We start from the raw sequence: 14592 nt of genomic DNA on the forward strand, positions 1-14592 counted from the left end.
CTCTGGGGGGAGGCATGAGGAAGGGCCTCACTCAGAGGCTCCAGCTCTGGGTCCCACGAGGCTGCAATGGGGACGAGATGTTGGCGGATCTGAAGGGCCGTGATCAGCATGGAAGGACGTGCCTCAGAGCTCATGCATGGGGCTCCTGGAGAAAACCCTCAGGTCCTTGTCCTGTGGGCGTCCCCTTAGTTGAGTGACCACAGTGTGCAGGGAGTCACCCCAGAGAGTGACCAGGGGGTAGCCTGGGCAGGAAGTCTCAGCCCCTGTGAGCCTGACTCTGACGTGGCGCCTCCCTTCTGTTTCATTCTCCTCATGAGGAAGAGCCAGCAAGTCAGACACACTCATGAGGGGAACTGTCTCCCCTTTTGTGTATCAGAGAATTGGTGGAAAACTGAAAACCAACACAGTAGACCTGTTGGACACTAATTATTCCCATTCCGCTAGCATGAAAAATAAATTGCCTCCCACCGAAGGCCCCTAAAAGTCTTTTCTGTCACAGAAGCAGCATGACGTCAGCACCTCGTGGGCTGAGGCAGTTTCCTGCCCCACAAGACCTCGATGTGGATACAGTGGAGGACAGACACAGGTCAACTTGTAGACCCATTTTTTAATATATTTTTAAAGCATATTTATTGAGATATAACTTATGACCATTAAGTCACTTGTTGAAGGCTCACCTCTCATGTCCTTTTGGTAAGTACAGAGCAGGGCAACCATCCCATAATCTAACTTGAGAACATCTCCATCACCACAACAACCTTGTTTCCTGGGCCTGGGCCCATGGGCACTACCCCCACTTTCCCTTCCCCAGCCCAGGGCAGCTGGAGTCCACTCTCTGCCTCTGGGGACAAGCCGGGGAACTTCTCTCTAAATGGCAGGACGTCCCAGGTGACTCTGTGACAACGACCTGCAGCGGTCATTTCGGATCCCCTAACCTAATGCATGCTGTTGCCCAGGAACATATTCCACAGGGTACTAAGGTCACAAAGAACCACATGAGCCCACCCTGGAGGACGTGCATCCTGGGGTGTGTAAGCAGAGAAGGGCTGCAGTAGTCTGCCTCAGAGGGGGCCAAAGCAGAGCTGGGAGGTTCCTCCGTCAGCAGGAAGAGGACATGGGAGCTGGGTCATGAAAGCCAGATTAGGGCACAGGAACAGAAGTGGCTCAGGGTGCTGATGGAAGGCCAACTACATGACCTCAGCAGTTACTTTCTCTGTGTGACCTTGGAGATGCCTCCCCATGACTCTGAAAATTGGGTATGGACATTATCCTGATATGTCCACCCTCACGTTCCCCTTCAGAAACAAGAACATAGAGACTGGGTGGTTATAGCAGTGCTCAGCTCTGAACCCCAACCACCTGGCTAATGTCTGGGCCTCCTGCCTTACACCATCCTGCAAACTGACCAGGGGACCTATGAGGCCGTGACCCTGGAGCTGCCACCACCTTCTCCAGATACCACACATTTCTTGGCTGGATTTGACTAAAGACAAAAGGACAAAATAAATCATCACATACTCACCCTTTATGTAAATGAATTGAACTCACCAAAGAAGAAGACACAGAGTGACTGGTTATACCAAAAAACAAAACCTAACTTTATGCTGTTTCCAGGAGACAGGATCAAAAAGTTCTTCGGAAAAAAACACAAGAAAATGGGGCACTCCCAAATGCCATAAAATATAACATAAACTTGCAGCTAAAAAAGTAACAACAGACAGGGATGAACATCATATGATTAAGGAAGACATAACAGGAAGACATAACTCTCATCAATATACACGCACCAAACAAAGGAGCATCAAAATATATAAGACAATTATTAACAAATCTGAAAACAGATATTGGCAGCAATACAGTAGTGGTAAAGAAATTCAACACCCCACTTTCATCAAGGACACATCCACCTGACAGAAAATCAACAAGAAAACTGTTGCTCTAAGTGAGGCATTAGACCACAAGGGCTAAATAGACACCTACAGGGCACTGTACTCCACAGTCTTCTCAGGTGCACTTGGAAGAGTCTCCAGAATAAACCACCTTTTGAGTCACAGAACAAGTGTCAATAAATTCCTAATGACTGAACACACTACCCAATGACTAGTGGGTTAAGGAGGAAATCAAAGAAAAAAATTAAAAATACCTTGAGACAAATGACAACCTATCAGTGGGCACAGCACACGCAGCACTAAGAGGGGAATACAGAGCAATACAGGCCACACCTAGAGTCAAGACAGAGCTCAAGTAAAGAACCTAACCTTACACCTACAACAGCTAAAAAGAACAAACGAAACCAAGAGACAGAGAAGGAATGAAATTAAAGCAGAAATAAATGACAGGGAGATCAAAGACAGACTGAAACATCAATGAAACCCAAAAGTGGTTCTTGAAAAAAAATAAACTAAATAGACAAATCTCTTGCTAGGCTTTCAAGGAGGGAATAAGGAAAAAATAACTCTAATAAATACCATTAGAAATGAAGGGGAGACATCACAGCTGACATTTCAGGAATAGAGAGGATCATAAGACAATACTAAATATCTATATGTCAATAAATTGAATAACCTCAAATAAGCCAGAAGAAACTGACACATTCTTAGAAGTATACAACCTTTTGAGACTGAATCAGGAAGCTTCAGAACAAAGCAACTATAAGCAAAGACATTGAAACACAAATCAAAAGTTTCCCGAAAAACAAAGCCCAGAAACAGACATTTTCAGTGACTTCTACAAAATCTTTAAAGATGAACTAAAACCTGACTTCTCAACACCTAAAAAAACAAAGAGGGAATGCTGCCAAATACATCTCATGAGACCAACATTGATACCAAAAGCAGAGAAGGACGTCACACAAAAAAAGAAAGCTACAGATCAACATCCCTGATGAACATAGATGCAAAAATCCTCAACAAGACCTTAGCAAACCAAAATCAAATATACATTAAAAAGAATCACACAAGGGCCTCCCCGGTGGCGCAGCGGTTGAGCGCTGGGTTGCGAAGCTGCCCGCAGCCTCTGCGGCACCGGTTCTATCCCTGGCTGCTCCCCGGCCACCGAGGAGGGTCCCGCATGGCGCGCAGACCTCTTCTGCTGCCTGCTGCTCCCCTCAGCAGTGTACTTTGGTCCTTCTGCCTGCTTTGCTCCCCGCTCTGGCTCTGGTGAATTCTCTCACCCTCCCGCGCTTCTGACTGTCCCCAGTGTTTGTAGAAACAAAACAAACAAACAAATAAATAAATAAATGCAAATACATGCCTTTAAAAAAAAAGAATCACACAAGTGCCTCCCTGGTGGATCAAGGGGTTACAGCACAGCACTATGAAGCAATCTGCAGCCACTGCAGCCAGAGTTTGATCCTCGGCCAGGGAGGTGACCCACATGGCCCAGCAGGCCTCTCCTGCCTTGCCTGCTGCTCCCTCCAGCTGTGTGTTTCAATCCATCTGCCTGTTCTGCTCCCCACTCTGTCTCTGGTAAATCCTCTCACCCCCCACACCTCTGGCTTGTACCCCAATTCTTGTATACATAAACAAATAAATCTTAAAAAAAAAAAAGGATCACACATCATGACTGAGTGGGATTTATCTCAGCAACACAAGGATGGTTCAACAGTTGAAAATCAATGAGCAAGATTTCAGTTCACACCAGTAAGAATGTCTATTATCAAAAAGTCAAGAAATAATAAATTTTGGTGAGGAAAAGGGAATAAACAACCCTTGTGCAGTGTATTGAATAACTGGTGTGGCCATTTAGGAAAACAATATGGTGGGTTTGCAAAAAATATCACACAGAATTACAAAATGATCCAGTATTTCCACTTCTGGATATTTACCTGAAGAATATGAAAACACTTATTCAAAACAAGACATGGCCCCTGTTTTCACTGTAGGACGATTTACAATAGCCAATGATTGAAACAACCCAAGTCTGGAACAGGTGAATTAACAAAATGTGATGTAGATGATACACACAATGGAATAGTATTCAGATATTTTAAAAGATTAAATTTTGCCATTGTCAACACTGGAGAGAATTTGAGGGAAATATGCTAAGTCAAACTGAGAAAGACAGATACCAAAGAATTGTACTCACTTGTGGAATACGAAGGGGGAAAAAGCAATCAAAAAGGAACAAAATGGCAGTCACCAGAGGGGAAATGGGTGGAGAGAATAGCCTGGTGGAGGATTATGATTGGACTTTTAGTAGTGGGTGTGTGAGAAATTTACAGTTATCAGGGGAGAACCTGTACACCTAACAGCTATGCAGTGCGTAAATTGTTACTTCAATTTAAAAGAATAAAAAGTTTCCCCCAGTCTGCTCCTCAGTCAGCACCCTTGACCTGATGAGGCCTGGGAAGGACAGGACAGGACTGTGCTGTCCTCAAGAGCCCCCTGTACCTCCAAAGAGCCACTTCTCACCCGTGCTGCCCCACTTGGCCTGAGCCCCTCCTCTCTCACCTGGACACACACAGACTTGTCTCTCCTGCCACCCCCAGTCTGGGCCCCATTCACCTGAGAGCTTAACCAGGTCCTGCTCTGCTCACAGCCTGAGAGGGGCTCCCCAGCCCCACAGTCACCCCCAGCCCCACAGGGTGACCCCTTCCCAGGCCTCTGACACCCACTCCTGTGTCCCTCCCTCTCCCTCTGCTCCAGCTGATCTTCACCCCCTCTGTTCATGCACACAGGCACCAGCCAGCCCCCCATAGGCTGTTCCCTTCATGGGGCCCTCACCCCCAACACCCCCTCCCCAGGGCTTTGCTCCCATGCCACCATCTACACTGACCCCTTGATGGACGCAGCTGCCCCCACACACCTCTCCCTCCCCTGCTGCCTGACCTGCTCCCTGCCTGTCCCTCCTCTCAGCCCTCTGCAGGTGGGAGTGGGTGGGTTTCTAGTCTTTATTATTCACTGTCTCCTGTATGAAAGCAGCTCTCTGAGGATGGGGAATCTCTCTTTTTTGTACACAGCACATAGCACAGAATATATAAATATTAGTGGAGTGAAATGAATTAATAACTGACAAGTGTTTCTGATACAAATGAATCAAAAGCCAAAAATGAGGAGAAAGGTGTTTTCACATTTTAGACAGTTGACTTTAAAATCCACAAACCCCTCACTGAGCAATTGTCATCCCTCCCCCTCACATTACAGCTCAGTGACTGCTCTTAACTGTGTCATCACATGAGTGGTTGGAGAACACCCGATTTTTCTAGAGCCAGGGCACCCCCACAGCCATCCTTCCTGAAGGAAGATCTCCCAGAACCCCTGGGCCCCACTCACCCAAGGGAGACACAGGACAGGGAGGGACACACTCAGTTGGGGACCCCGAGAGGGCAACCAAAGGAGGAACAGCAGGGAGGGGAGAAGGCAGAGCACAGAGCTGGGGCAGGAGCAGGGTGCCATCATCTCAGGGCTGGGGAGAGACAGGGCAGGAGGCAGCCAGGCCCACACAGAGGAGCAGGGCAGCCAGGAGCTCTGGGCTCAGGGGGGAGCAGGGCCCAGGGACCCCCCACCAGCAGGAGCAGGGCCCTTCCTGGTGACCCCTTAGACCCTGAGACCAAGGAGGGCAGACCTGGCTCCTCTCAGGGCTACTGACTGCTAGAGACCATGAGGTTTATTGGAGGAAAACATCCTCCCTTCCCCTCCCACACCGTGGAGCCCACATCCCAGACCCACCCTGATCAGAGAACTTGGGGCCAACATCATGCAAATTGCCCTTCCCTCCCATTCATCACCCAGTGACTCCCCGGGACAAAGGCATAGACTCACTCCCCTCATGAAGGACAGGCCAGCGCCTGCTTGTGGTCCTGCCCCCCCTCAGTGTGAACAGGTGTCCCTGAGAAGCCTCAGGACACACAACACTGTCCACAAGCCCCTGTTCTGCTCTGTCTGCTTTTTTCAGCTCACCTGAAGGTCAGTCCCTCCCCAGCCCTGACCTGCCAGGGACAAGGACAAGGTCCTGCCCCAAACACAGCAGGAGCCGGGTCAGATCCCCACTGAGGATCCTGTCCTCAGTCTCTCTAACCTGCCTTGGGGTGAGGGACCCAGTGGGACAGAGCAGCAGAGAAGTGAAATGAGTCCTGATCAGAGAAAACATCCCCAGTCTGTTAACAGGCAGAATGAGGGGCACTCCAGGACCCCCAAAACCTGAATACTCTAAATGGCTTCTGCCACCTGCCGCACAAAGGCAGAGCACACTCTGAGTGTGAAAGAACACAGGAGAGCTGCATGCACAGAAAGGAAGGGAAGGGAGGAGAAGAGTTTCCCAACAAAACACCCAGTTTCCTGTCCCCTCATGGGTAAATACCCAACCACACAGGGTTGCCCCAAAGTGGGGCCACTGCAGCCTGAAATTTGCCACAAGTCTCCAGCACCTTCTGGTGGGGACCCACAGAAGCTGATGAAAGGGGCCAGGCCAGTCTGGGATAACAGGACCAAATAAAAGGACAAGGCCGGTCAAGGCCACGGTCAAGGCCGGTGTCCCCACGGGTCTCTCCCAAGTGTCTCCTTCCACGTCCTCCTGTCCCTGGGGCAGCCCAGCGCTGAGAAGCAAGGGGGCTTCTCCACACACCCCTCTCCTGTGTCATCCCAGCGTCTCTCTCCAGGTGCTCTCTTCTCTGACACACCTGTATCTTATGGCGATGCACCTAAAGGTGTGCAGAGAGGTCGTGTGACCCCACATCTTACTCAGAGAAAAGGCAAAACCCTTCCAACATCCTCAACGTCTGCATGATGTGGGCGCACAGACCCCATCTCAGTGACCCCTGCCCCAGCCGCAGCCTCTGACACACAGACATCCCCGTCCTGGGGTGTCTGCGCTGGAGGCAGCCCTGCCTGGACAGAGCTTCCGCAGACACCCTGTGGGCATGGAGTGTCCATCAGGTCTTCTCTCAAAGGCGCCGTCCTCGTGAGGTCCACCTGTCCATGCTGGGAGAGTAGCCCTCTTCCTTGTCCCCACACACTTTCTCTGGGTCACCTTCCCCCAACCAGGATGAGTCTGAAAATTCATCTCTAACACCAGATGCCCGTGAGCAGGGGCAGCCCTGGGCCTTGTAGGAACAATAGCAGTGCCTAAGCCTGATCCTTGGACATGAAAAAGAACAGGTGTGCTCCAAAAAAACCCAAAAAAGCAAAATATAAACACACTGAAGCCTGAGGACCCAGCCCTGTCTGAGCATAGTCTGATCCAGTCACACACAGCCTCCACCCACATCCTGGAGACAGGACAGGCCCAGGTGGGGCCTGAGTCCCTGTGAGCACAGGCCCTGCTGGGACAGGTGCTCCTGAAGGACAAGGACAAAGTAGCAGAGAGATGACCCCTGAGGAGTGACCATGTCAAAGACCACGACGCACTGAACACTGACTGGACACAGGCCCCGTCCCCCTCGGCTCCTCACAGCATCTCCTGCCTCCATCTGCACAGACTCAGCACAGCAAACCTGCAGTTCTGACTGGGCCTCAGGGCTCCTCCTTATTTCCATCAAATTTTAGGAATCTTTTCAATTAACACATCAAAAAAACAACCCAGAAAAAAAACAGTTTCATGTCCGAGTGTGTATTTTCAGTAGGGAAGTGGACATTATTCCTCAGGAAAACACAAAGTACAGGCAGGGATGGAGTCAGCCCCGCCTCTGCTGGAGCAGGAAAGTCATCAGGAAGAGACACAGGTAGTGAGGGGAGGGGCCTGGTGGGCAGGGCTGGGCCAGTCTCCCCACCTCCTCACGTTATGCTAATGTGACCCCAGATACATGAGGACTCACTTTGCAGCCAGAGGAACCAGAGGGTCTTACTGAGGGGGCGCTGGTCACATCACTGCTTACACTGTAGAAGGGCAGGTCCCGGGTGTGGTCACTGTAGCACACCCACCCCTGAGCCCATGGGCCTCCAGCAGAGCCCACTGTGCCCTGCTCTCTGGGGTCACCCTCCCGCTGCCCCTCTGCCAGCCCCCGCCCTGCATGCAGACTCCAAGGGTCAGTCTGTGTGAGCGTGTGTTGTTAATAGTCATAATCAATTTTTATTGGTTTCACATGAATAGCTAATAGTTTGCCATTGCAAACCATGCTTTTCCAATACATATTTGTTAAAACATATGAATGTATTTATTATTTTTTTTTGCAGAGGAGGTGGGAAAAAGTGAGGGGAAGATGACAATGTCAAAGCTAATCTTCAGTGACAGGGAAACACTTGGCCATCGTCTCCCTTCACAGACAGTTACAGATTTATAACTTCGAAACATGTCAAAACTGCAGTGTCTCAGTTTACTTTAAAAAGCAGTAGTGAGGGCCCTCCCTGGTGGCGCAAGGGGTTAAGACTCAGCACTATGAGGCTAACCACACCACTGCAGCACCAGTTCAATCCCCAGCCAGGGAGCTAACCCACATGGTGCAGCAGACCTCTCCTGTCTCGCCCGCTGCTCCTCAGCAGTGTATTTCAGTCAGTCTACCTGTTCTGTTCCCCACTCTGTCTCTGGTGAATCCTCTCACCCCCCACACCTCTGGCCTGTACCCCAGTTCTTGTATGCATAAATAAATAAAAATAAATCTTCAAAAATAAAAATTATACTAATAATGGCATATCCCAGGTGCCAGAGGAGAACCTGAGGCACAGATCGCTGACATGATCTGCTCTGAGTCTACCCAGGGGCAGGTCCTGGGCTCCTGTTTCCGTCAGTGACACTCTGACCTCAGTCATGTCTCTAGCAGGGGGAGAGGTCCTGGAGGGACACACCTCACTCGAAGCTCTGGGTCCCCACAGATGGGAACTATGGGAGTCTCTCTACTGAGTCACTTGCTACTCCCTAAAGCCTGGACAACAGGCCCCAGTGCTGGGGGAGAGGCTACTGCTCGGACACACCACCGATGGTGACACTGTGTTATGCACCCTGGGGTGACTGGGGAGTCCTTGAGTAAAGGGAAGAATCTCTCTCTGCAGGAGGAGGGAATCTGGGCCCTGTGGGTCACCTTCCTGTGAGCCAGTTTTGGGCTCTCACTCCAGAAACCAAAATGACCCTACAGAAAAACCCCAAATTTAGAGGTGAACTTGGATTTCGAAACAGACAGGTGACCATCACTAGTGCAGAAAAACAGGCCATGATATTTTTTCTTTTAAGAAATTTAAAGAGAAAAGAGCCCCAATCATTGGTTTCTAAAGATACAGGCAGACCTGACCTTGTCTCCCACCAGAGACACAGCTTTCCCACGGTCACTCATTAGAACCTGCTCAGAATTTGGAGTCAGGGGTCCTATCATATTAGTCCAATGTTGGCATCAGTGAAGGGACAGGGGCCTGCCCAGGATGAAGCGCAGGCAGAATAGCTGGTCTGTGTGATATATCCATGGAGACTCTGACCCTGGGGTTGTCTTGGGGGTGATTAGGAATGAGCACAACAGGAACTAAGAGAGTGAGGGAACAGGATAATTATAATCCAGGGCCAATAAAAAATCAATCCAAGAAAGAAAAGTATCCTGGTCTACTCACTACTCAGCTGTGACTGGTTCTCATGAGGTCATAATGTTACAAAAGATACTGTTCTGGTCTGTTCTATGGGTACAAAATTCTACTTTCCTATGTTTTCCGAATCCTAAAATCTGACTGTTTAAGGTAAAAATTGCTAAGTTACTTTGTAATTGCTATTAAACTATACAGGACACTTAATGCCCTCAGCAGTGTACTTCAGTCAATCCACCTGTTCTGTTCCCCACTCTCTCTGGTGAATCCTCTTACCCCCCACACCTCTGGCCTGTACCCCAGTTCTTGTATGCATAATAAACAAATCTTTTTAAAAATAATACAATAACATGAGAATCAAAAAATCTGTGTCTATCACTGTCTTATACCTCCACATAGTTAATTATAAATGGTGCCTATATAAATTCTAATAAAAAGTCCCCAATTCTGAGATCACAATCCAAAATTTTGGCAATCAAAAACTAGTTCAAAACTCAATGGTGGATTTGAAGCATGCATGCCTTATGTTTATAATATTAAGTATCAGTACTTTATTTTTCAATGTCTTTATTTTAAAAAGGAAGTGCATAGTACTCAGGAAAAAAAAAAGAGTAATTGACCTAGTCTACATCAAAAAAGATGTTTGCATTTTGATGATTATACCTAAACTTCTCTTAATACAATTCTTTTCCAGGAAAAGCCCCAATTGACTTCTCTCCCCTTGTCCTAGCAAAAATTTCAAGATGACATCAATAGCTTCATGGGCAAGTTACTTAGCAGAACTGAGTTCCTCACATGTATGTAGGAAATGTATATGATATTAAGTCTCTCTGATTTTTCTTGTTTTTCATCAATCTATCTAGTGCGTGACTAAGAAAGAAAGTTTGTTTATGGGATTATTACAATTATCAGCTCTGGAATTAGTTTAAAATTCCAGTCCTAAGAAAAAGTGGCAGCTACAATTGGTATCTCTCTCTTAAATTTGTTCTTTTGTCATTATTTAAATGGTGGCCAAATTTATAAAACTAAGGTTTTCCTAAGTTTAACAATGAGAATTTGTTAAATAATTAAAATCACTTTCTCTAAAATCATTGAGCCTTCAGGTTTCCTTTTTGCTCTTATTATAAGAAAACTAAAATTTAATGTCATCTCACATAAACAAATTAACCCAATTAAAACGTGTTTATGTATGAGTTATCCAGGGTAACAGGGTGGTCCCCAGGAAAGGGGAGGTTCCAGGTTCCCCGCCCCACCCAAGGGAGGGTGTTGCTGAGCAGAAGAGAAGAAGCTGCAGAGGAGACTGAGGAAGGAAGGAAGCAGGATGGAGCCAGAAGGAGACCTGGAGGAGGCGTATGGAGCAGAGAGACACATGAAGAAACTGAGTTTGCCTTTTGGTCGTGGACTGGGTGACACAGATGTGGGTGAGAGGCCCATGGGGTGGTGACAACGGCAGCTTCTACCTTGATTTTGATTTTGCTCTTTTACTCCCAGACTTGTCTGGTTGTTTCTGATCCTTTTCTCTGAGTCCACACTGGAAGTTGCTTTAGACTTGTGGCAGGTTTTCAGGCCTTGCTCTGGGCCAATCCTGTTTGGGTGGACTTTTACCCACGAGGGATGGGTAACTCTGGCTGCTTGATTTAGACTATATTCTTTGTCTTTTCTGTATTTTTCTCTAATTGTATTAAAGTTTCTTTCCATTAAAGGTCTTCTATGTTTTGTCCTGATGCGGTGGATGGCAGAACCTATTTAGAGTAGGCAGGTTTGGGGATTCAGGGGGGCCCCTCTCTGTGCCCTGTAACACCAGTACAAAGGAATGATAGCATAACAGCTCTTACAATGCCTTCCAATCTAGAAATAAAAAAATGGGATGTCATAACTCTAAATGTAAATAAAGTGAGTTAAGGAATGTATTTGAAATGGATATGGTGAAGATATTGGAAAACACTGAGTGTTAAAATGGCTAGCCTTAAAATGAAATGGTAAAAAAAATAGGAAAGCAAAAGAAAGTGTTGAAGGTCTGAGAGAGGGATCTGAAAAAAATGTTAGGTGCTCAAAATCTTTTCCCATCAGCATTGCTGAGCCTTGTCAAAGTAATAGCTCTATTCTTAAAAATCCTTATCACTGAGTAATTAACTATTTTATAAAATCTGCAAGTTTGTTAATCCTAGACAACTTCCTTGATACCAAAAATTCTAAAATATTAAAGTCTTTAGACATCCTGCAGGGAGGAGGAGGGAGAGGGATCAGAGGGAAGGAGGGGGGAGCACAGGGGACTGAGGTGATGGTCAAGGGTGCACTGGTGAAGGAAACTCTATGGGGACTACACGGGGTGGGGGGGAAGCAAATATTGTTTTAAAACGAACAATGATGTAAAAAAATTTAAAAATTAATATAAAAATAATAAAAATAAATTCTATTAAAAAAATATTAAAGTCTTTGTCTTAGAAGGACTCCTAATGTTCGGGGGAAAGCATGTCCTGAGCAAATTCATACAGGCTTTGTGGACTCCACTCCAGACCAAAACATAAAGACATTGGGAAAGACAAATCCCATCATCACCAAAGGGAGGGTTGCTGGGACCTGAGGGCAGAGTTAAGCTGCCAGGTTTGGTATAAAATCAGACATGTGGGCCTGGGGGGGGGGACCCCTGGCTTCAGGGGTCTTGGCTCTTGGCCAGTTTTCAGCATGCCATGGCGATTCCACCAGGATCCAGGTTAGTGGAATGAGTAGGAAAGATTCATGAGTTCATCTCCCTCTTTCCCCCCCCCCCCGAATTACTCATTTCTTCATTTTCCCTTTCCTTTGTAAATAAACATTTTATTAACCTTTTGAGTGTGCCTATAGTTGAGGTTTTTTTTTTTTAGATTTATTTATTCATTTATACAAGCACTGGGTACAGTCAGAAGCAAGAGGGTGAGAGAATTCACCAGAGCCAGAGCGGGGAGGCAGAACAGACAGCCTGATGAAACACACTGCTGAGGGGTGCAGTGGGCGCAGCAGGAGAGTCAGCTCACCATGTGGGACCCTTGCTTGTGGTGGGGGATAGAACCAGCACTGCAGAGGCTGCGTGCAGCTTCGCAGCCCAGTGCTCAACCGCTGAATGACCAGGCTAGACCCTGCAGTTGAGTATTAATTAATCCCCTTTAATCGCATGGGTGAGGACCACAGTCAGGCAACCCATTTTATATTGGGGTTGCCCTGTAACACTAAGACAGCCAATAAAATGTTTTCCTTGTAAAAACAAATTGGATCAATCTGGGTATATTGATAAAAATACATAACACATTAAATTTTAGTCTTCCTGAGTATTTCCTCTATGGGGACAGGGCATCATAACCAAATTCCAAATTAACAATCCATTGGCTCTTCTAACCACTGCTACAAAAGGTAGAAATAATACAGAAGCTCCAGGTCTGAAATGTAATGATATTTGACAAATAGATGTTACATTCATGTCTCTAAAGACACCTATTCTGCATTAATTCAAGCCTTGGCCCAAACAGGGTAAACTGGTAAACATGTCAAAAAAAACATGATCCATTATCAATTTTCATTCGTGATGGGATTCCCATCGCTGCAATGGCAGATAAAAAGAGTTTTTTTAAGTGATAATGGAGGGCCTCCCTGGCATCACAAGGGCTTAAGACAACCTATGAAGCTGTCTGCAGCCACTGCTGCACGAGTTCGATCCCCAGCCAGGGAGCTACCCACATGGCGCAGCAGACGTCTCCTGACTCCCCCGCTGCCCCCTCAGCAGTGTATTTCAGTGGATCTGCCTATTCTGTTCCCCACTCTGTCTCTGGTGAGTCCTCTGGCCTGGACCTAGTTCTTGTATGCATAAATAAATAAATCTTAAAAATCAAACAAACAACTAGTAATGGACCTGCTTACATCTCCAAAACCTTATAACTCTTTCCTGCTAGTGTGGAATATTCAACATGTGTCTGGTGCCCTTCTCACCCAGCAGGGCAAACTACAGTTAAAGGAGCCAACAGGCTCCTTAAAACACAACTTATAAAACAAAAAAGGGGACTCTAGAGAGCAAGTTGCCCCCACGGGAAAAATATATAAAGCTCCATTTACTTTAAACTTCCTAAATTTCAACCCTCCGCCCTAACAGCTGTGCAGGCATCTCACTCCTGCTGAGTCTGGACGAGACCTGCGGTTTGCACCGACCCCGCTGCCAGGACCAGACTGGCCGGGCCTGTCCATCCCTGACCCGGGATGGGGGCGCTGCTGTCTGTCCCCGCAGGCATGGGCTGTGCGCCCTGAACCCCGCTCCGGAGACTCACCACAGTGCCGGCTCCGCGTCTCCCCACAGCCTCAGGTCGCGGGCGGGGACCTGGGCAGCGACATCCGCCAGGGCTTCCCGCGCTCCCGGCTGCCCTTGGCTGTTTGCGGGTCTCCGCGGGGTCCATACCTGCCTCTGATGCGCTGAATCTTTTATTACCCAGTGCCCGACCCTCACCACCTAGGCGGTTTGGGTGCGGACCCCCAAGCTTCCTGGCCGCAGGGCGTGGCGCCTGCAGCAGTTGCTTTCTGCTCTCCATCCTGCTAGTTTGTTTTTGTTTTCTTCTTTCTGCAGGTGGAGGGAGCCGGTGTCATGGGTGGGGCAGGGGCGCAGGTTCTGCTGTTTCCCTCTTCGCATCCTGTTACCGCAACTTCCCTCTCTCAGGCCGGCTTCGCCAATTTATCTTTCCTGTCCCGGTTCTCACAGGGACCTGCCGCTTTTTCTCCTTATTAATTGTACATTGTGGGGGACTTACTCTTAGCGTTTCTTCGCCTCCATGTAGATCCCCTGACTGTTCCCAGATTCTGACCTGCCCTCACACCCGCCTCCCGGGAGGGGGCAGAAAAGGAGGAAGGTGGATCTTGTGGCTCCATGGAGCATCCACTCCACGCCCTGGGCTGATCTAAAAAAGTTAAGGCGTGAAGCAGAAAAGACTTAAAGGTCTCGGGGAAGCCTGAGACCCCAGAAAATCTGTCCCTCTCAATGCTAGCTCACATCCCCATAAAATCTAAAGGCCTTAAGGTAATGATACGGGAATTGCAGGTTCTCAGGCCCCGTCTCCCGCCAGGGATGATCCCAGGCTGCAGGGGCAGCACTGAGCCCCAGCCGCTAGACCCCCACGGGCTGGGGTCTCACAAAGCC

General features: G+C 47.9%; 1 protein-coding gene across 1 annotated transcript in view; it reads right to left on the reverse strand.

Annotated features, from left to right (window-relative positions):
- LOC119251319 (class I histocompatibility antigen, Gogo-OKO alpha chain-like) overlaps positions 1 to 14065 on the reverse strand; it is a 118048-nt gene extending 103983 nt beyond the window's left edge. Inside the window, exon 1 of the mRNA XM_054698632.1 lies at positions 13861 to 14065. Within this exon, the coding sequence (XP_054554607.1) occupies positions 13861 to 13990 (130 nt within the window). The 5' untranslated portion in view covers positions 13991 to 14065. The remainder of the gene's footprint in view (positions 1 to 13860) is intronic.
- Between the last annotated feature and the right edge of the window lie 527 nt (positions 14066 to 14592).

The sequence above is a fragment of the Talpa occidentalis genome, unplaced genomic scaffold (assembly GCF_014898055.3).
Source record: "Talpa occidentalis isolate TD23 unplaced genomic scaffold, MPIMG_talOcc4v2.1 talOcc4.2, whole genome shotgun sequence".
Classification (NCBI taxonomy): Eukaryota; Metazoa; Chordata; class Mammalia; order Eulipotyphla; family Talpidae; genus Talpa; species Talpa occidentalis.